The 23,146-nt window shown below is 39.2% G+C and overlaps 1 protein-coding gene across 2 annotated transcripts; it reads right to left on the minus strand.

Annotated features, from left to right (window-relative positions):
- Nucleotides 1-1,130: 1,130 nt before the first annotated feature.
- On the minus strand, nt 1,131-21,085 carry LOC108235560 (zinc finger protein 385A-like). Of its 2 annotated transcripts, XM_017415656.3 has the most exons (8): nt 19,873-21,085; nt 17,635-17,780; nt 14,078-14,188; nt 5,287-5,455; nt 4,711-5,010; nt 3,789-3,976; nt 3,612-3,698; nt 1,131-3,485 (listed from the first exon to the last, which is right to left on the minus strand). In XM_017415656.3, exons 2-8 carry the CDS (start codon nt 17,707-17,709, stop codon nt 3,255-3,257), a joined length of 1,161 nt encoding a protein of 386 aa, XP_017271145.1. In that variant the 5' UTR covers nt 17,710-17,780; nt 19,873-21,085; the 3' UTR covers nt 1,131-3,254. The 2 variants fall into 2 exon arrangements, with proteins under 2 accessions (XP_017271145.1, XP_017271144.1); XM_017415655.3 differs by lacking the exon at nt 19,873-21,085 and having other exon boundaries at nt 17,635-17,793.
- Between the last annotated feature and the right edge of the window lie 2,061 nt (nt 21,086-23,146).

Consider the following 23,146-nt stretch of genomic DNA (forward strand, 5'->3'; position numbering starts at 1 on the left):
CCAGACAGAGGGTGATGATGGAGACGGAGTTGGAGAGGAAGAGGAGCAGGCCGAAGATGCTGCACCACAGCTGACCGCTGCGCCATCTGAGGTGGAGGTAGGAGTCCACAGAGATGGGCTGCAGGATGGTGCAGTACAGGAGATCAGCCACAGCCAGGTTGACGATGAGCACGTTGAAGCGAGTCCGCAGACGTGTGTCCAGAATGAAGGCCAGAACGGTCATCAGGTTCCCCACAGTACCAGTGATGGTCACCGCACAGCCCCACGCCACGGCAAAGTACCGGTAACCAACCACTGAAGGACTGTAGCAGGAGAAGAGGCCATCCTCCATTTGGTTTGTGTCACTCAGCTCCATTCTGTCCACTTATGTTAAAATAAAACTCAACGAGTGCGCGTCACTTCAGATATTTTTGCAGCCTTACGCAGAATTGGCAGAGACCATCACTGACCACGAAAACTATAAAAACAATATCAGAGGAAGTAAAACATTTGCTTGAGTTTCTTAACTACTTAACCATTTACCAGCACTTAACCAACACTTGTAAGACTTGGAGTCAACATTTTTATAAAACGCTGATCCAGTCAACAAATAAACTAAAACACTAAAACCTGTCTGATACAGCTCTTCAAACCTAATAAATTTGCATAAACATCTTGATACTACAATGACTAGAAAAAAAGGTTAAACAGATGTTTTGTTTAAAAAAATCAATAATAAATCTTTTTTTAAATAAAATTGCAGTTGGTAGTTGTTCAGATTCTCACCTTAACTTCACCAACTTCTCATGCCCTTCGTTTGTAAATGTCATTTTCTGTGATCATCTGACTTCCTCTCAACATATGTATACCTCACTTCCTTTAAGCTGCCCAACAGATACTGACTTTTTTCCCCATCCTCTTTCACAGATTTAATTTGTTCATCCGCAGCACTAACCCATAGAAACTCAGTCAAACTCTATTTTTTAGTTGTTCAAACACTGAAATGTGGATTTTCTTTAACTATTTATTACCAGGACTGTCAGTGTTAAACTACTTGCATTACAAAATGAGTTATTGTCATATATCGGAGTATTTAGTGTCAATAAAAACAACAAAAATCCAATTTTTACAACCATAAATTCAGTTTAATATTTTCTCTTTGTATATTTTTTGTTTAAATAACAATTAGGAAGCCCCAACACGAACTGTTTCTCTCTCTCTCTTTTTTTTTTTAAAAGAATCCACATTTACAGGTAAGTTTGAATACATTTCTCTCAACTAACATTTATTACATTTGTCGACGTTTTCCTTTTATTGCAGTTGACAAGAAACGGTAACAGAAGTGCTGACGGTATTGCTACGAATTTTTCATTTCCTATAGCGTCCTCCTAATGCTTCACAAAGATCAGAGTACACAAGGCAGAGCAGAAAAACAAAAACACGGTCAAAAGACGATGTGTTTTGGTTATTTGTTTTTGTTTTTTTGTGTACACCTATTCATCTATGGTCCTTTTTCTTGTCCTGTGATAGCATATTGCTGGTGTCTTTCAACCCTCAGTATCCACTTTCTTCTAGATGGATTGTGGTGAAAGGTGGTCGTCTTTGTGTGCACAGATTACCTGCAACTAAAGTCATGAATGAAAAATTGTCCTGCTGTGCTCACAGTGTTAAAGTTATTCCATGAAGTCACTGAAAGCTCTCAGCTGTGCGGTGCGGGTGAGAAAATGATGACGGGTTTCCGATTTAAAGGTACTGAGGACAGTGACATGCAGGCCTCTCACCGCTTCTGTGTTTAATGAAACTTTTGTCAACACTGTAGCTGTTAGCAGTGGGAATTATTAGAGAAACGAAACGCTAGTGATATCACATTGCCCATCAAAAACCAAGCACATGCTTTTTCACCTCATTCTGCATTTTGAATTATTTCCTTTCCCCCGACATTGTAAACAGGCCACAAAAACAAATACTGACATCTGCATAGTACACTGGCTCTTCACGTTCTTCTGTGTGTCGGTTCACTTTTAAGTCATTGCGTTATTTCTCACCCTTCTCTGTTCCTTCTCCACTTCCTGTTTGCGTCCCGCAGAGGTAAATATAGGCCAGTTATTAAAATGTAGAAGTACAGTACAAGGTAATGTTTCCAAGAAACTACAGAACTGATATGCAAAACGTGAGAACCTATTTCTCTCGATAGATCACAAAGGCAGAAGTTTACAGTGGTGCAGTCCACTATACAGCTAACATCAGAGGCAACTACGACAACTAACGCCATGTTTGACAATATCAATGCTTCAAATCTGTGATGAATATTTGCAGAGATGTATAAACAAAAGCGAGGTAGGGTTTTAGGTCTGATGCAGAGGATCACATGGTGGATGAAGCCATTCAGCTGCAAACTGGTAGATACTGGAAGAAGATTGGTGGAAACTTTTTTATAGGTACTGCTTTAAACTGTTTGCACAAACATGCTGATCACTCAGTTACAGTTAAAGAAATAGTTCAGATTTAATAAAAAATTTAAAGTAGGGATCTGTGGAAAGGTTATGGACAACTAACATCCTACCTGTTGTAGATAGCTCTTTGAACAATCTCAGTTTGGGAGAAATAGAGCTCTGACTGGACTGAGCTGGTGAAACGCTAACCTGAGTGTGGTCAACATCAAAGTGGGTTGGTGCCCACTCAAAATAAATCCAGTCTAAAAAATGTCCTAGTATGCAAGTGCTATTTTAATAAACATTTTTACCACCACCAGTTTCATTTCACGTAGTTATTTACATAAAATCTTATGATTATTTGCAATTACAAATAGCAGCTGCAGCACTCTGGAGCACTTTCCAAAGGAATATTATGAAATCTGTGCCAGAATTAACATGTAATGTGAAATTATTGGTGGTGTAAAAGCATTTTTGAGGTTGGAGTTGCTTTAAGATGGCAGCAATAAACTTCATTCCTGGCCCAGCTCTGACTAGCTGTTAGCTCATTAGTCCACTCTCTAAACTGAGGTCATTCAAAGAACTATCCACAACAGGTAAGATATTAATTGTACATAACCTTTCCACAGAACCCCACGTCAAATGATCCGAACTATCACTTTAAAAGATGAAGGGAATCTGAAGAGGATGGAAATATAGGTCTCTACACAATAACAAGTATTGTTTCTGTCTTAAATAAATTAAAGTTTGCAGCCCGACCAGCCGGTTTGTCTCTTCATGGCATGTGTTTTGCCTCCAGTTCACAGTGTGCTTCTTCCTGATTCATCCTCGTTTCTCTCACCGTCAGTATGGAGTGAAGAGGATTGGGCCGTGCGTGGTGCGGATGGGGCCCGGGGCCGGCCTCAGCAAGCTCAAGGGTGTTCCCTGTAGGAGGTGGGGATGGGGGTGGTGAGGGTGGGCGGTCGGCCCAGGAGGACGAAGCGCCAGCTGGTTTGAAGATGCTGCGGCCGCCATCGCCGCGGCAACAGCCAGAGGATTTGGTAAAAGTCCAGCCCCTAGAGTTTTTGGAAGTTCCTTTAAGAGAGTCGGGAAGGATCAGACTGTGAAACAATTGTGACCAAGGATGCATTCGACAATGAATTTTTAACAGCGAGCTTTGGGGAACGAGATGAAATATGTAGAAACAAAGTGAATATGTACCATGAAGTCTGTGCGCTTCTTGTGCCGACTGAGAAGAGGATTAGGTTTACCCGCAACTCCATCCCGATGCCTTCTGCTTGATATATGCTGCGATGTGAAAGTTTTAAAAAAAAGGAACAAACATAAGTTTTTCAGTAAAACAATTCACTCTGGGTCTTTGCTTTGTGTTGTTTTCACCTGTTTCAGCTGCAGCTCAGAGTTGACTCTGACGTTGCATATCTCACAGTGGAAGGTGCGTTCCTGAGTGTTTGGGTCAGAGGACACCTCCCCTCCCTGCTCAGGGCTGGGTTTGGGACCCAAGCGAGGGTACGCTTTAATGGGCCCAAGTCCACTTCGAGCTTCCAGGATAGTTTTGTGTTTGGTACCTGAGTACAACAAAAAAAAAAGTTTTAAATGTGACTGTAAAGACAATCACTGAGTGGTGGCTATGTCTTGAAACATTAGCTATCATGGCAGCTGAACAATAATATTCCACATGATCTGAAATCAAACGTACCTAGACAGAAAATGTCTAGAAGATAGCACACTACTTAATATAAAGGAAGCTCAGAAGTTAAATTTTAATCAATGATAAGAAAAAGAAAAACTAAGAATAGCGTCTCTGATCGCCTGTCCTTGTTTCCCGTCTATTACTGCTGCTCAAACAGAATCAAATATAAGAAATGAGACTGGAAGTCTCTCAAGCTTTGCTCCTACAGTCGTTTTTTAAACCTGTGTGGGTGAAAAGTCCTTCTAGTGGTTAAAAAAAGGATGTTAATTTGCAGTTCTATTATACGTGGACAAACCTCCTGAGTGTCAAGTGAGATGACAGAAACCTCCAAAGCTCCAAACTATATCAAGTTCAAATTTAAGTGCTTTTTTTGTATTTGCATTATTGAGTGAGATTAGATTTAATGTAGGCGGTGAGATTTGCAGTCAAACCATGTTTTAACTACAGTAGATATTTATTCCACTTAATGGCAGCAATGCACCTGCTTTAGTTTTCTAAACTTCAGGAAGCTCCTTTCAAAAGAATTTCATTGTATCGCATTTGATTGCTCTTGAAAGCTTGTAATACATTATATTTAATGTTCATGTGCTCTGAAAAAGCTGGACTAACCTTTGTTATGTGCCTCCAGCTGTGAGAGGGAATTAACAGCTACTTTGCAGAGAGAGCAGTAGAGGAGCTTCTTTGCTTTCTCCTCCTCCGACTCTCCTGAAGACGGACTGGGGGCTGGGGACGGCGTGTCTGGATCCGCCGAGGGGTTACTGAGGGCTGCAGAAGGGGACGGAGAGGAGGACGGCAATGGCGCGCTCACAAACGGCAAAAGGGGACACTCTGTGTCTGCTGGGTTCTGTGCAGAGAGGCTGCTGGGGGTCAAGGGTGACTCCTTAAAGCTGGGAGGAGACTGGGTGTCATCTGGAAACAGTACAACGTTCTCTGGTCAGTAAATCAGATGATTGGCACATTTACATGGTAACATTTTGTCATCATTGTTCAGCTAAATCTGTATATAACAGCTGTGAAGGTGGTTTATTTATTATTTGCAGGTATGTATAATTTCAGAAGACAAGCTGCCACAAAACTCCTCTCTTGTTAGCTAAAACTGTTCCATCATTTCATCTGTGTCAGTCTGTGGCATCTCCGTCACTCATGCATGTGTCTGTCAACATCCCATTTCAACGTGGCGCTCACCCTGCTTGTTATAATTAGGATCAGGGCTGGATGGCAGGAGACCTGGTGGGGAGGGCGAAGCAGGAGGGGGCTGTTTGTCTCCATCCTGGAGACGAGACGTCTTGGATGTCTCAATACCTTTCACCCTTCGAGCGTGGCGGTTCCCTTTATAGTGGGCCTCTGCCTGACTCTGGGAAATAAAAGAACAAGACATTTCACAAACTGAAGTAAAATACTAAATTTGATTTGTCTCTTTTCTGTTTTTGACCTTATTATTGCCCTGCCACTCATATTCCGCCAGCCCATCCAACAAGATGTAATCTGCTGATGGCAAACAGATTAGCAATACCCTCTTTTGGTCTCATTGAACTGTCACTACCTAGTTTGAACTCTTTTTTTTTTTTCTTTTTTTCACAGGATCCATACATCCATTCTCAACTGATTATTCATGGTTGGGCTGCAGAGGTAACAGACGTTTCTCTTTATGGAGACACTTTCCTGCTCAACCTCCCATGTTATTCACAAGACAGAAAAGCTAAATAACCCCTTAAGTGGGTTCTGGATTTTCCCCAGGTTTTCCTCCGAAAGGAAGCGACCAGAAGGCATCCTAATCAGGTGCCTGAGCCACCACAGCTGACTCCTTTGGATGAGGACTGTAGGACTGTAGTGAAATTGATCTAAACCTGCTTTAAAATAAAGCGAATCAAACAATTAACTGGACTCTTTTGATGAGGTTTTATTAACATGTCAACACTGGTTCAGGCATCAAGCAGTTCAGCGAGATGAATGAACTACGATCAATGCCATTAGGGTTTATGGAAAGCTTTGCACACAAGGGGCAGTCCCTAAAACCAAGGTTGCATGGTTTTCTTATGATAGTCATTCTTATGCAGTAAGAACAGCTGCTCAAAACAGATAATATATGTTATCACATAACTCTCGGCATTCACAGAATCTTCATCACAGCACAAGTATTTCAGCCATGTTGGGCTTCAATAACAGTGTGGATCTTCAGTCTTTGGGAATTTGCATTATACAGAGTTGTACGTGTTAATTTTTATTTTCCATTATAAAGGAGCAATGGCTCTACTTTGAGCTCCCCCCACCAGATGACAGAGCTCCTCACCCGATCTCTAAGGCTGAGCTCATTTCAGTCACTTGTACCTGAGATCTCATTATTTCCACCATGGTAACACTTCTCTTTTACCAATAAGCTGCTGATGGGATGTCTGCAAATCAGCTTCCAAGCTTTACACAATTTCTACAATCTCCAGGCGTGCTGGGAAGCAACTTGAGCAAACGGGGGAAGAAGGTGAAGATTAAAAGTCATGAATGATTCAAAAAGTGTAAAACAGCAAAAAAAAAAAAGGTTAGAGAGGGTGGCGCAAAGCTAAAACCAAGAGCAGAAATAGTCAACGAGCTAGGAACATCAACAACAACAAAAGAAACTTAAACTGTTTGGATCCCTGAACAGTAAGACAGATACAATACATTATTGTTATGTCATTGCTTATTGGATGCAGGTGAGGCACAACACAGCAACTGAGGTTGTTTTTAAGATGAATTTTAAGCGAGGACAAAAAGAGGAATTACTCAAACTCTGAGAGTGTTGCCTGTTCCGGCCCATCACAGTGTTTAACCTCGGCCTAACCGTATCTCCAGCCACATGGTTCCCATTTTAGCAAACTCAGTTTTTATTCTGGTTCTGTCCTCCGTTTGGTCCTGCAGCTGACGCCACAGACTGCGCTGATAGTTTGCTGGTGTGAGGTGCTGATGAGGCTGTCAGGGAGGATTAGCTTCTGAATTTTCTTGTCTTCCTTCAGCACTGCTGTAATCACCAAACTGCTCTGCTGAGTTGATGATGATTATTGAGTGGTGGGATTATCTAAAAATGGGTCTGACAGTGACAGATGACAGCTAGCTACTGAAAGAGCTGACATGTGTTCATAAGCACATACTGAGGAGGACATAAGAAAACACTCAAACATAAAGATAGTTAAATAAGACCTTGGTGGTCTCATTTAACATGGTGGTTTAGAGTTTATATTGCAGTTGTTCATAAGAAAAAAGTTATGTCCAAATTATCCTCTTTTTGAACTACTGTGCTATTGTTCTTTTTAACATTAACATTTTTACCATTTAACATTTACTAGGATTAAACTCTTTGAGAATAAAAATCTCTTTCATCGCTGCTATCAGAGTGTTTTCATTAACCAGATGTCTCTTCCTCAAAGTCATTATTAAGTTCTTTAAAAATGTTCAGAGAGATAATTTCCAGGGTATTTTGCAGGCTATTCCAGGCATTAGGTGCAGCAGACTTGAATGACTTTTTTCCTAACTCTGTATGGGCTTTTGGTACTGACAACAAGAGGACATCCTAAAAGACAAAACTTGTAACCATCTGAGCTTTTTTTAACGACTGCAGGTCTGAAGATATGAAAACAGCCGGCCCAAAATAACCTTGTGAAAATTAAAATATACCAGTGCCCCCATCTGCGAGTAGACAAGTCAAACCATCCAACACAGGCACTTAACAGACTATATATATATATATATATATATATATATATATATATATATAAATATAGACAGTTTAACGAGAAAAGAGCATATATAGTTTTTCCTCATTAAATATTCCTTTGTGCAGCCATTTGTCACAGCAGACATGTCTGACATTTGGTTTAATAAGGCGGTATGCATGGATCATGGTGAGGTGGTTAGTACTGTTTATATCAGTGGTTCAAACTTTATAGCTTCTGACTGTTTCGACCCGGCTCAGCCAGGGAAAAGGGGAAGTAACACTGAACCAAATGGAACTGGTTTTGAAGGGAAAAAGTGATTTATCGTAGAGTCTTTTCCGTTTTAAACAAGAGGAGGGTATCCATCAACAGTACTAATTTCCATTAGTCAGGATTTACAAATATAACATCTAACAAAATGCCGTCTAACAATAAAACAAACAGTCAAAGTGTAAGTAGTATTTATCCATAACTCTATGAAACAAATTTACAAAACTTTGAACAACAAAGAACCAAATTCAAAAGCTTTTAGTCACTAACCAAATTAATAAAACAAAGGTTTCTATGATAAGAAACTTACAGGTGTTTACAATCAGCACAACAAGACTGGCCTCAAACAAACCAAACCCTAGTAACAACAACTAGTTTGAATGAACAAACATTTAAACCAGCAGTGAACAAGCATTTCCAAACATTTCACAAGACACCCAAACAAAGAGGCGAACTGATCGGATTAAATCACAGCCGCCCTCATTGGCAGGAGAGCTAGATTTAAATAGATGAGACACTTCTGTGGTTGGAGGAGCAGGAGATAAACAGTCCAATAAGAAAACAGAGGGATGTCCACTGGGAGGAGCAAATCTAAGATGTGGATCCACATAACAGGGCCAGCAAATCAGCAGCCTGCAACTGCACAGCGTTTCACAAACAAAATGACCTCAGGCCATAACACTGACCCACAGCAATAACAGCGATTGAAATTATACCTGTAACATGAAAAAACAGGAATCTAATAAGTTATTTAAACAAGAACACAGTGGCAACACAAACAGCTGTGACAACATTTGTTCTATATTTTTATTTATTCATGACCACTTTTTTTGTTCTGTTGCAACAATTATGAAAATATGCTATTAGCAATCATTATTTGTTTACTCCTAATTTGATTTTTGAAGATTCCCATTTGGTGTTTCCTGACCCACAGTGGGGTCTTGACCTAAACTTTGGGCACCACCAGTCTACACAGCAAAAAGGTCCCCTGGTCTTACATGTGTTTATACACAAGCAAAAACCATCTGGAGTTATATATATATTTTTATTAGAATTCTAACAGAGCTTAAAGACCCAAATAAAGCACCTCACAGGTACATGTTGGACAGGAGGGCTCTGATGAAGAAGGTTGACTGGGACACATCCAAGATGGCCGTGTAAGCCTGGGGTATTAACTGCCAGTGATACTTTCCCATATAGCCCTCATCCTGATTGGTGATGACAGACAGGCAGATATAGCTCTGCCTGTGAAACTCTACTCCTCAGGCTGCTGCTCCCTGCAGCCCTGTAATTAGCCAAAGAGACGAAGGCCTGCAAATCCACACACAAATGACAGCAAGGCGCTCCGAAAGGAAGAATACCCAAAGCTCTGTATCTTCTGACTAAAACGAACACTCCAAGTTGCTGTATTTTCTTCTTTCCGTCATTCTCCGATTAAGTAGTTTTCTTTGTACTTTTCCAATCAATTAAGATGACTAGTTACTTTATTAAAACTGTTGTTATGTTTCATTTCAGTAACTTGACATTTTTTTTATCATATTTCTACTGAATATCTCATAAACTTGGCAGCAAAGAAGACTTTGCTTCTTTTTGTCGGACATTAAGCATTTCTTTGACAATATTTTCACTTCTGCAAACAGCTTTACACTTTGTGTAAATTGCCCAACAACAGCAGCATGTTTTGCTGGCTGTGGTGATAATAAATCCAGCTATTATATCCTGGATGACTGAGACTCTACACCAGCATATGATCATGGTAAAGTCAGATTTTAAACATTAAATTGATTTGATTGCTAAATAAAAGCAGGGAAGAATCAAAATATTTTCCTAGTTAATGGAGCTTGTCTTGATGGAAATACTGTACACTTCTTTGTAAGATATTTAATTTTTGACAGTGTTGCATTTATTTCTGTTGTTTTGCTCACCTAAAATAAGACTCCAGCTCAGTGAAGCTATGCAAGGATCTGCAAAAAGTGATATTCTGCATGCAATATCGGCTTCTTTTTTTGAGTAAGAAAGAAAAAATCAAACTAATTTGTTTTCATGTCTTATATCTTTAATGAAAATGCTGATTATATATAAGTATGACAGAATATACATTTAGTTCAACACAGTGTGATAAATTGCATGGAAAGAAGGGTTTAAACGAATGAAGAAGCCAAAAGGGGATTTGAGAAGAAAATGAGAGCAAGTGAATGTTCCTAAAATCCTTTTTTTTTTCTTAAGGAGGATATGCTTTGATGTTTTATCTATAAAGCGACAAAGGCGCAGAAAGGAGATAGAAACTGGTCGAGGAGCCAAATCTGCTGCGCTGAGGACGAGCAGCAGAGACAGGAAGAGGGGGTGGAAAGAAGCCTGAGAGCTGTACATACAATCTAAAACCCCACAACGGGAGAACAAACCCACTGAAACTGATGAGGAAAATGAAAATTAAAAAGCTGCTGAACAAACAGGATGTGGTAATAGAACAAAAATAGAGGGGAGAGAACAAAATAAGAGATAGAAGTGTCCAGTGTTGTACAGCAGTGGTGAGGATGCAGCACGATGTGACGTCAGCCTTGCAGCAGAGCTGAGCTGAACATTGGCAGGCTAATCTGCCCTCTGTGGCCTGCAATGAATTGCCCTGCTATAATTACAGCATGTGGGGTTTCAGTGAAGATGCAGTAAGAAGCACCGGCTTCCCAGTGGCCACAATTATCCAATCAGCCTCTAATATCTAAAGACTTAAAGACGTCCTGATGAAAAATAAAGTGCTCATCTGCCTTTAAACTGCAGCAAGAGGCCAGACACCCTGAGTAAGCTAAGAGCTGTGCTGTAAGCAGAGCATCCCTTCATTATTAAAGAATGTCCAGCTCCCAGTCTCTTAGCTTACTGTGGAAAGAGCTGCAGCAGAGCCGATGCACAGAGAAGAGGGTGGATGAACAGGTGTCCTGGTTTTAGGCTTCTCACCACACAACAGAAACTCCCCAAAGAATTTGTTTTATACACGAGCACTAAGTGAAGTCACAGGTGTTAAGTGCGCAGATATGAGCCCCCTAAAGCAAATAAAAACGCTTAACATACAAGTACGCCGCACTCATGTAGGTCATGTGAGAACATGCGGGTCTGAAGAGATATAATTAAGTGGCTGCTTACGGAGCGAGCAGGACAGCAGGACAGAGTCACACATTTCAGATGCCTGCCTGTGTCCTTTACACACCGCTGCATTTAGAGAGCAAATATTTAGCACTTTATCACTGTCGTATTATTAGCCAGACTTGTATATATCAGGCTTTTATTTGATTTCTGCTATAGGTTAGAGGTTACAGTGGCAAATCATAAACACCAGGCTTTTTCCATCCCTTAAAGTGTCAGCTCAGATCTATTAAAGTGGGGCTCTGTGGAAAAATTATAAACAATCATCATCTAACCTGTTGTAGGCAGCGCTTTAAAAGACCTCAATCTGGAGAATCAGAATTTAATTATAATCAGTCTGATGAGCTATGTGCTAATCTGAGTGTGGGCAAAAGCAAAACAGCTTCCTTTAAAACAACTACAATATAAAATTCAAGCCCTAACACTCCTTGAAAGAGTGAGACGACACAAGCAAAAAACATCATTGCTTCGCTTTAGGTGGTGAGTGATAAGAATTCATAGCTGTTCATTCAGATGCTGTTTCAGACATTTTTAAATTGCCATCAATTTTGCACTGCATTGTTATTTATATAAAAAACTATTGACTTTTGCAAATGGAAATAGCAGCACTAGCATCTTTCTGTAGCACTTCCACTGCAGCACTACTCCCAGGATTATCATATTTTTGCTGGTATTTAAATGCAAAACTGACGGCTGTGTTATGATTTAGCTTTAGCGTGAACTGCTATGGAAGGTTTTGAGATGGAGCTGTTTTACGACGACACCAATCCACTTTGATCCTATTCCTCCTTGGACTAGCCTTTAGCTCGTCAGTTCACTGTCTACAACAGGTAGGATATAAATTGTTCATAACCTTCCCACAGATCCCCTCTTCAAAAGATCTGATCTATCTCTTTACAGGCTAACCAGTTTTTAATGCACCATTTAAGCATTTCGTTGTTCTGCATAAAAGCCTCAGGACACTTTGAAGCATTCTGACTGTAAAAATGAATTTTCATTACTGTGAGAAGTTACTTCTACAGGTAGAAAAATGAACTTGATCAAAAGTGTTGCTCCCAATCAAGATGTATGTTGTTAATAATTTACACAACAAACGAGTCCAAGTGTGTCCAAACATCCATTCTGTTTATGTACAAACACCTTTGCCGCCCCCTACTGTGACAAGTCCAGAACCAGACTCACATGCCGTCAGTCATGTTCACCAGTAGTCTTTGAATACTAACATTATGAGTTATTTGATTTTCAGCTTCAGTAAACACCACTGCTTCTTTAGTGGGGACACTCAGATTATTCATCTCAGGTTTCATGACTTCAGACCTCTTTAATTTCAGCATGGCTTGTGTTGGCAAAGCATCGCCTGTCAGAAGGAAAATGTAGAAAACGTGCTTGATCAGCAGCCCAGAGGACAAACTGTGGTCATCTTCCTGCTTCACACCAACCCTCACAAATCTTACAGCCCATTAAAACCTTATCTGAACGGTCCTGCAAACCAATCTTGTTATATTCACAAACTTGCTTTGAACACCTGAGACACGCACATTACGAACGGGCAAAATAAAGGCATCTGCAACCCAAAATGGAGTGCGTTTGCAGATTTACACAAGGTTCATTTATTCACTTGTTTGATTTGTTGCTTCTCCCACACAAAAAACTCTGATACTAAATGCAGGCCACAACAACTTATTCTTCCAGACAACACAGTCTAAGTTAAGCAAGCAGGGGTTTCTGTATTTCTTCCTGACATAACGAGCTAAAATTGGAGCTGAGAAACACAGATCCAAGCTTTCACCTGCCCGCAGCTGTGACACCAACCATCAATATACAACACAGAGTCCAGATAATTCACATTAAAAGTTAGGACTGAATCAAAGCAGGGCACTTAGACAAGGTCCCTGAAGTGCGTTAAGAGAACATCAATTAAAACATCAATTAGATTGACACAGGTTACACGATTTTTCTCAATAACCATCTCATCAACCCACCTTGTTACATACAGTATCAGCTAAAGAAAAAAGTCTTTTTGTTTGTATTTATACTGTGGCAAACCTAATCATATGTTTTCTAATATATGAAACTGTATAATAATTTCTAAGATGATAAATTTGCCTTTTTGATGGACCTCCTTGCAGTGGAGAAACAGATCGCAGTAGATGTGTTAAACATGAATCTTTTTCTCACCTGTGTCTAATGTAACATTGATCAAACTTTTTCTGTCCTAATAAATAAATGTTACAATTCATAAAATTTAGTTTCATTAGAAGTGGAAAGCATATTAATCAAAACAAGCCATGTAAAGATTCTACCACCACCGTGTTACACAGATGGCCTCACGCTGGAATGTAAAGTTTTTATATACTCAAATGAGCCAGGCCACTGAAACCAAAACTTTTTCAAAAATTGTTTCTGTTTCATGATCTTTAACCAAAAGTGGTTAGCAGCAGCAAGCAAACTGAGGAAGCTTTACAGCAGTGGTCTCCAATCCTGGTCCTGGAGGGCCACTATCCTGCAAGTTTTACTTGTTTCTCTGCTCCAATACAGCTGATTTGAATCAATGGGTGATTAACAGGCTTCTGCAGAACACGAGGAAGTCGTTGACTCTCTGAATCAGGTGTGTTGGAGCAGAGAAACAAGTAAAAGATGCAGGATAGTGGCCCACGAGGACTGGGATTGGAGACCCCTGCTTTACAGTATCAATGCCTGCAGTAATTAATGCAGGAGGTGGTGAATTAGTGAGCCAGACATTCACACATTCATTAAATGTTGAGCATCATCTTTTCTGCAATTTTGTGCTTGTCTAAATTGAGTCGTAATGCCTGCTTTAGTGGGGATTTAGTTATTAAGGTTCATCTACAGAAGCGGCTTTCACATCAGCTGCTGAAGCTCCGTACCTCTGAGTTGAAGCGAATTTGACAAATGTTGCAGGAGATTATCGGCCTCTTTGTCTTCACAATAGGTGGGCCGAAGGTGTGCGTCATCACAGCCTTCTGGACAGGGTCCATCTGAGGAGAGACAAGCCAGAGGTCACATCAAAGATTCAGCAGCACAAGGGGAATTCAGACGGCTCTGTTTATCCTCCCTGCAGAGCACAGTAAGGTTCAACGTGGATGAGAAAAGTTCAGAACGACAGTGGGAGCTGCTGAAGAGGGAAGTGTAGAACAGGAAGGTGAAATGAGTTGATGCAGACTGGATGGTGTGTTTTTTCAGCAACGGTCAGTCCTGTTGGTTTAGTCTGACTTTAGATGCAGTTCAGTCACTTTAATTCTCCTCAGGGTCAAAAGCACATATATGTTTTTCTTTCTCATGCATACTAAATCATTTAATAACAATCGCTTTGGGCTTGTGTGAGATTTCTGATCCATCGTTAAGGTTTAGGAAAAAAAAACAACACATTGCTGGGTTCATTTACAGCCAAAAGTATGCTATGGTTTTACTCAGACTCTGACTCTAAATTTAAGTGGCTAAATGAGACCTTTTACTTTATAAGTTGTCTAATTAGTCTGAAAACCTAAACTTACTTATTTAAAGCCATTGTTTTAAATAGGCCTCTTTTTCAGATCTCTAATCACCTCTCTTTACTAAGTACGATCATAAATGTGTCAAATAGGTCTGAAACTCAAATGAGGGGAAAAAACTATATTGGAGTTGAACGGTAAAAGTGCTGACACTAATTATTACTTTAGGTAAAAAGTTAATTACCCAGTATAAGTACTAACCTCATTATTTATTATTTCTCCTTTCTCTTGCTGTCTTTCTCATGTGAAACCTGCAACACCGCTGTGCAAACACTTTGTGCGGGTGAACAAATACGTGCCTGTGGGTAAGAATGAAGGCAGTTGAAAAAGAAACGCCTGCTCTGTCTCCTAATCGTGCCTGCAGTGCAGCATGTCTGCTTCTGTATCTATCTGCCGCTTTTCTTTGGCCACCTGTTCTCGTCAGGATCTCCATCTGTGCGCCTGTCCCTACTGTTACGACCTCATTAACTTATTACTCTACTTTCTGTCTCCTCTTTCACTCCCTGCTCCCTCGTACACTGGAGCTTTTGTTGCACGTTTGCCGTGGTTCATAACGTGTCCGCATTCCTCCCACATATCTGCCCGTTCTGATCTTTTCACTCTCGTAGAAAACTGGTTTCCATAAAGTTCCACTTTCAATGTAAACATGTTCATGAATCTTTAAGCAATAAAATATACACGTGACTTCATATTTTAACAGTCAAACAAGTTTTTTTTTTTACTTTAACCAAGGATTAAATAAAAACAACTACAGGATTTTTGAACACTGTCTCATTCTTAGGGTTGTAGGGTTGGGCAGTATTGTTTTATTGTGTGTTGCTCCACGTGAGATGTTATCTTAAATAACTATATTGTAACCATCAAGCAGAAAAATTTCACAGCAGTGTTTTCGCTGTCTGCATCCTATTCACTAGAAAGTTTCCCTTTCCAGCCATCTGCTGGTACTGAACAATATGATACAATACTCTACAAGCTGTGAGGGAATGATTGTACAAATTAGTTGAACAAACCATTCTGCAGGTTTTATTCTGCCGCCTTTCTGATTGTGTCTTTGTATGAGCAGAGTGCAAAGTGAGTGTGCATACTAATGATATTTGCTGTTTCCTGCTTTCTGCTTATTGCCTTTTACATTTTCAGCAATAATGTGGATACATGCCTGTTTGTAAAGTCGTTGTGGTAACTGTTTTTGCAAATTTGGCAAATTAAGGCCCGGTGTGCAAGGAAACAGACTAATGAAAAAGCAAAAAAATACATCAACCAAGAGAAATAAACCAAAACATGTTAATGATAAAAGAACAAATCGTCCAATGTGGGGAAAGTAAAAGATAAAATTAAAAAAATAATAATAAGAAGAATTTATCAGCCCCAACTAAATCAGCTTGACTCAAGTCATTCCTAATTTTGGTGAAACTTAATTAAAGAGCATATTAATTATTAATCTAAGGGACATTTTACTGCACCACAGCCAGTCTGAAACATCTTCTTCCTCCAGAAAACACTTCCTGAGTCTCAGTGAAGGCAACTCCTCTGAAGCGAGTTAATTGTGTAAATATTCTCTACAAACCTGCTGAGGCCAAAGAATCAATCCACAGATGATCAAACTCAAGAGTTCACATGAACACATTTTGTTCCCAACCACAAATATAGCCGTGCTTCAAACGGTAATCACGGTTATCGAGTGTTTCTACCAGTTTGCCCTTTTCTGCATTTTTCCTGCAACCTCTAAAAGCAGAGCCGTAGTCATTCCATCTCGAACAACAACTCATATGGAGCAGCAGCCATCGCTCAACAGCTCATAACACAAATGTACACCTGTGTGAAATAAAGAAAATGATCTGAATTAAGTACTTTGACAAAAGATGTCACGCTGTATGTCCTCGGAGAAGGAGAATGATGTATGAAGTGGGTCATTTTGTCATGCAGATGAGCTGACTGACAATGTGTGTGTGTGTGTGTGTGAGTGTGTGTGTGTCTTTGTGACCAGGCTGACCTTCACATGAAACCCAATCTAGAAATGAGACGCAGCCACAGAAAATGCTGACCGTGGAGAACACAACCTTCACCTCTTATTCAATTGATTAGCTGTAACTCGTTTCATTGCAGTAAACCATTCGGCTGCACATTTCTCCATTATGCTGAAACTCACTGTGCTGAATACAAACAAACAGGTGTCACCAAATCATTTTGGAGAAGTTGGACTTTATGGTCCCGATGGGGAATGTGCCTCGGGCATAGATGTGTTTGCAGAAAATATCACAACAAAAACAGAATAAAAATCCCAGCCAGAACACAACAACAAACAGAGCTGCACATACTGTACCCCTCACTGTAAAACACTATATAATAAAATCATATGAACAGTGAAAAACAACAAATGGGACAGCAATAATATAGATAACTGAATGTTTAGATGCTTGTTAACAGCTTCAAGAGATAGGTTGTTCCTCAAACTGCATTCACTTTATTTAATTTTTTTAAATATTTTTAATCAGTAAAGAAGTAAAATCAAGTGGACAAAAATCATATTTTTGTACAGGACACCTTGGAAATTAATCCAATGATTGCTTATTTACTGTACAATACAGTTTTAGAATCTACTAATATCATAAAAAAATAAGATGCAGAAATGTCATCTGGTGCAGAAACTGTTCTTAATGAGGCATTAAGAACAGTTTTCACCTCTGTGAACTCAGTCACGAGCAGATCTGGTGCACCGATTAATCTATGAACCTCAATTTCAAAAGTGCTCAAAGTCAGATTACCTCAGGCAGGCTGACTTAAAATAAGAGCCCTGCTTTAAAACCTAATCACATCATCAGTGGTCTCTTTTAACCATGTTAAAGGCCCAACCAAACACCAGCTGTGTCTCCTGTCACAGTAAGAAAAAAAAAAAAGATGTGCTCATGTGTTCATGTTGATGTGTGAGGACTCACTGTATTAAAGTTGTGGAAGAGACCAATGCTGGCCGGGTGTGTTGATTCCAGTGGGAACTGGAGGAAAGGTTTCATGTCCAGGGGTGGTGGGATGACAGGTGGGCTCCTGAGGAAGGCAGGGACCGGCCCGGGTCGGTTTACACTTCCTGTTGTCGACATAGAAGAGAGAGAGAGAGAGAGAGAGAGAGAGAGAGAGAGAGAGACGATCTAAACCACCGACCACTGAGCTGTGCAGAATGGAATATTGTAATAAAAACCTGAAAGCACAGCTGAGGAAAAAACATGTAAAAATAAAGAGTAATAATGTATTCATGACCATCACAATACTGGTTTCTTATTTTAATAAGCCCTGAGCTGCTCATAAACTGGGTGTCAACTTCTGATCAATTTTAATTGAAGACTTTTCCTTCCTTCTGAATGTTGATGCTGTGAATCCATCAGCTGCCTCAAATATCAACATGACAGCTCTGGTTGTCCGGTTTGATTTCAGGCCTGTCTTGTGTGATGCACGATGATAGATGTAGTCCCTGATCAGAAGATCTTAAGAACAAATTCTGCAGGTTTTTCTGATGTTTTAAACATAATATCAGTGATTAAACTGCAAACCTCATTTTCAAACTTTTGATTAAAATAATAAAGAACAAACCAGAAGTTGTCTCAAAGAATCGTAACAGTGTTAAAGGGAAAATTCAGCTAAAATGGGCCGCATTTTGATTAATGATTTAGCAAACCTTTAAATTACCACTGTATTAAATTCTATCGTACTTTCCCAAATATTCATGTATCCCTTGAGTAAGTATATAATTAAAAATGTTAAAAAGTTTTGATTGTTTTGGAATTATAGGAGTTACAGTGGCAAAAATTTCATCCTTGCATCTTGAGTTGGAGAAAGAAAAAAAAAACTTTAGATAAAAAGTGGCTCATTTGAGCTTTTTAGGCTAAATTAAAAACAAGTCCTAATTTTGTCAAAATTGTTTCAAAACACTTGTTTTAAAGACTTCATCAAAACATTTAATAATCTGTTGTAGAGTTAAATTTGTGTCAAGCTCAATAAGGCTCTACTCTGCAACATTTGATATAAAACTTTGTCCTGCCTAAATAATAATAATAAAAAACCTTTAGACCAACCAAAATTATTGGTTATTAACCAGGGTTGTACCATTGACCATAAAATATTGACCTCCGACATGAACCAGGAAGTTGAAGCCAACATTTCCTGAGGTTTTAAATCCTGTTCTCTATATTTAACTGGACATTGCAGTTGGTAAAATAAAAATACACCTAATATCAGTTTTTCATGTGTTAACTCTTGATAATTCACATAGTTCTTACTGTACTGTATTTTCAAATATTTATTTTTCTGATACGTTTAGCTGTAATTGATTATTTCTTGCCTAAAGATACAGTCCCAACTATGTGCAGGGGAGTAGGGGGGACTTACCACCCCACATCCCTTGTGAGCAGACTCTGGTTCCAAAACTACAACATGGCTGCTCCCGTAAACTGGGTCCGACTGACTTAAATTCCCAACAGCGAGAGAAACTTGGTTTATCATATATATATATAGTTTGTGGGTTTATCAAGTATGAGATTTGTTCATGTTGTTGGCTGCAAAGTTTTAAAGAGATATGATGCTCCACATCACATTTTTACCATCTAAACACACACGACAGAACAGAAATATTAAGTTTTAGGAGTGTTTTAGCTGACTCAAGACCACTGGGCTGAGCTGGTTTATGCAAAGCTAAGCTAACGGCCTCCAGTACTGTACTGTGAAGACATATTTTGGGATGGTGACAGTTTTATTAGCAAAGTCACAGTTTTATTTTCCAAAAGGTTGATGCTGTTTCTTTAAACATCATAAAAACTTGATACAGAACATGTTCCAACTCTCACAGGTGTACTGTTTCTCAGCTCTTTCTTTCTTTTAAAGAAAAAACATCTGCCTCTCCACTAAACCATCATCTTCTGCATGGTTTTCCAGTGTTCAGCCTCCTCCTCGCCCTCACCTCTCCTCTCTGAGCTCCTCCTGCTCACTTTACTCCCAGTAGTAGCTCAGCGGCAGTGAATGCCTGCTCTTGAGGAGTCTTCTGTGATGGGCAGGAGGGCTAAGCTCCTTAAGCCTCACAGCTGGGCCGCTGCAGATATCAGTCTTTTCTCAATTTCTCCCTCTCTCTCTCTCCCTCTGTGTTTCTCCCATCGAGCACAATTTTCTGTTTCCATTTCATGGTCCCTTACTCTGTGTCTCTCTGTGTCCCTCTTCTACAGCCTCAGTCCTGCACCAGTTCTCCTGTTCAGCTCATCCTCGTCATCGCCGTCATCGTCTTTCTCTTCGGCTCTCTTCATTCCACATCTGCTTCCTGCGCTCAGTTTTCTTTTCAGAATAAAATCAGCAGAGAAAATTTGTCTAATCTTTCCCCCAGAGATTATGGAGTCAACATTCTTTATCTCTGCCACTTTTTGTGATGGCTGCTCAGCAGTTTTGTTAAATTTGAAAAGAAAAGCCGGGTATTTTGATGACAATAGAGGAAGCTCCTTTCACTGACAGCACAGGAGAAATAAAGAATGTGCTGTCAGCATCAGAAATAGATGGAGGGGAAACTTTCATTCTGGCACGCATACTGCTTAAGATCCTGGGAGGCCAATGCAGATGAGGCTCAGCTCTAGGTGTTCGCATTTGTGTTTGTGTTTTTAAGCACACAGACTTTTGGAAGAAAGGTGTTCAGAGGGTGGGAGAAGGAAAACTATATAAGTTGAAATGCCCATGAGGCACTGAATCCCTGAGCTGCAGTGATGAAAAACATCTGTTCCCAGCAACATACAGCATGTTTACAAAGAGAAAAAAAAGTTATCAGAATGGCTGGATTTATCTCATTTTATCAGAAACACAAAAAAATGATTGTGATGTTCTGTATGTTTTGTGCTGAATGGCTAAAAGACCAAATGTTGTGTTTGTTGCTTCATACAACTTGATATGAGAGCAACAGTTCAGGAAAATGCCTGTTTTAAGTTTTTTCTTTCTGTTTTTATCTGTGTGTGAAAATAAAAAGTACATAAACTGAAACTCAGCATTTATACAGATCTGTGCAGACATTTTATGTCATCCTTTATTTCTTCATATTTTGCTTCCAGGGAGCCAGACTTTCTCGAAAATGGTTTTGATCAATATTTCTTCTGTGTTTCTGATGGCCTTTTCAAAGCTTTTCTTTGGACCTTGACTGCTGCTTTTACTGATTTTCATCCACCTGATCATTGCTTTAGGAAGTATTTATTTTTTATTTTTTAAAAGCTGCCTCACTCTGACCTATTATTCAGGTGTGAAAAGGCTCCTAAACTCAAGGAATGAACCAGTTTCACCTCAATTCATAACAGACAACTTAGTAAATAACCAATTTTAAATCTGATATTTTGGACTTTTTTTCAGGCAGCCTATCATAAAGACACTGTTTGCTTGCATTTCTTTTGCTGAATCTATAAAAACCACCAAAGATAACACAGTTTGACACATAAAATAGTATTTTAGCCGTAAGAAGGTGATTCCCAGAGAGCTATTAGCTGAAAGTTGATGATTAACTGCATCGTTCAGGTCCTGCGTCAAGTTCTGCCTGCACTTTTAATTGTTTCTCAAAGATGTTCAGATTCTGCCCTTACAGAAAAATGATACGCATTTACCATGTTTTCCACATGTGATCACATGTAAAAAATTATGTGACGCATGAATATGTTGAAAATGTTTCACAATCACAACATTAACAAAATGTGATTCATATGGTAATTTATCATATTTTTACATGTAAAAACCTGATTTCCACATGTGAAGTTCCCATGGTTTTTCTGTAAGTGTTCATCGGCTGCAAATTGTTTTCAGAAACTTCTTTATTTGTCCTTCACTTGACCACCGTCTTCATTTTGTAAAACACATGCTTTCATCACCAGGTACGAGAATTAGACAGAAAATGGGTGAAAAAGCAGCTAAAGTCCAAAGAAAAAATTCTAAAACTTTTGATCAAGACTACTTTAGAAGATTGTAGAAGGTCTGGCTTCTTCAGAACAAAGCACAGAAAGGTAAAAAGGTTAAAAAATTGTTCACAGATCTGTTTTTACTGCAAAGACTGCAAGAAACGTCCGAATGTGATGCTGTGAGACTATTTATTTATTTAACTTCAGGCAAAGTTTATCTTTTTTTCAGCAGCAGTAAAAGAATAAGGCATTTTGAAAACCTGATGTTTCTAATGCATTTGTTGCAAAATGTTTGTTTTTTTTATTTCAGTAAATATAATAGATGACTGGCCCCTATAAAGAAAAATGGCAGCTGTCTGTAACAGGATGGTTCCAACAATTTTAGACACCTTACCAAACATGAGAATCAGTTCTTGTGTAAAATGGTGAATTGGAAACCAAAAAATTAAATTAAATTAAATTAAAAATTAAAATGTTTTTTTTTCATTATGATGAAACATTAATTTTTAATCGTGGTCCTGTAGATATCTCTAGAGCAGGTCAGCTCATTTTTATACGTTAGCAGCCTCATGATGTAACAATTTCTGACCCTTTCAGTGATTATCTTCATACTGTGAAAATGTCATTTCATAGATATTTATTGTCCTCACTCTGGTAAAGTCAGGCAACAATGTATAGATTTAAGCAAGAACTATGTGACAGTGATACATTATTTTGTGGTGTGTGGCAGGTTTATCACCTGCTTTTTTATACCTGGTAATTCAGTACAGTCCCCAGCCTCTGTGCTGCTATGATTCACCACTTTTTACTTTGAGTCATACATGCAACTAGATCAAATGTGGTAACTGTTATGTACAGTGCCAAAATTGTTTTTACCTAAATAAATCAAGCTAAATAACTATAAGCATGTCTGCTATAATAAACCAACATGTCTCATTTTGTAGCCAACTTATTTATACAGCTGTAAGAATTCCTGAAATTCAGTGTTTTTTTTTTTTTATATTATCAGGATAATTTTGCACATAGTTGTCATATTATTCAAAAAGGTAAATGAAGCACATGTACAAAGTGTTTTCGATGAATTAAAACCTGTGTTAATCCCAGTAAACAGAGGGCCAGTGATGTCTCAGCTGTGTGGATTAATGTTGGTATCATCACTGTTTCCCCTTTGGTTAATGAAGCTTATTCCTGACACGCTTCTAGTAAATCTGAAGCTCATTTTACGCTACATTACGATTGAAAGGTCAAAGCACATCTTCTATAATAAATCTCCATTTGAAATGCAGACACACGCGCTGTAGCGACTTATTTAAAATTGCCCCACACATTCTTTTACAGTCTTTTTTCGACTCCTGCGCTGTCCCATAGCTGCTCAGTGTGAGTTTGGCAGCATTATCCCCCTGACCTACCCTCCTTCTGAGTGATTTACAATGACATCAGATAAGAGAAAGCAGCAACTCCTCGGCAGCAAACACGCCGGGAGGGAGAGCATTGATTGGACACATTCTGAGGAGCGTTAAAGTGTTAAAGAGCTGCCAAACTCAATAAATCT

The sequence above is a fragment of the Kryptolebias marmoratus genome, linkage group LG4 (genome assembly GCF_001649575.2).
Source record: "Kryptolebias marmoratus isolate JLee-2015 linkage group LG4, ASM164957v2, whole genome shotgun sequence".
NCBI classification, from domain to species: Eukaryota; Metazoa; Chordata; class Actinopteri; order Cyprinodontiformes; family Rivulidae; genus Kryptolebias; species Kryptolebias marmoratus.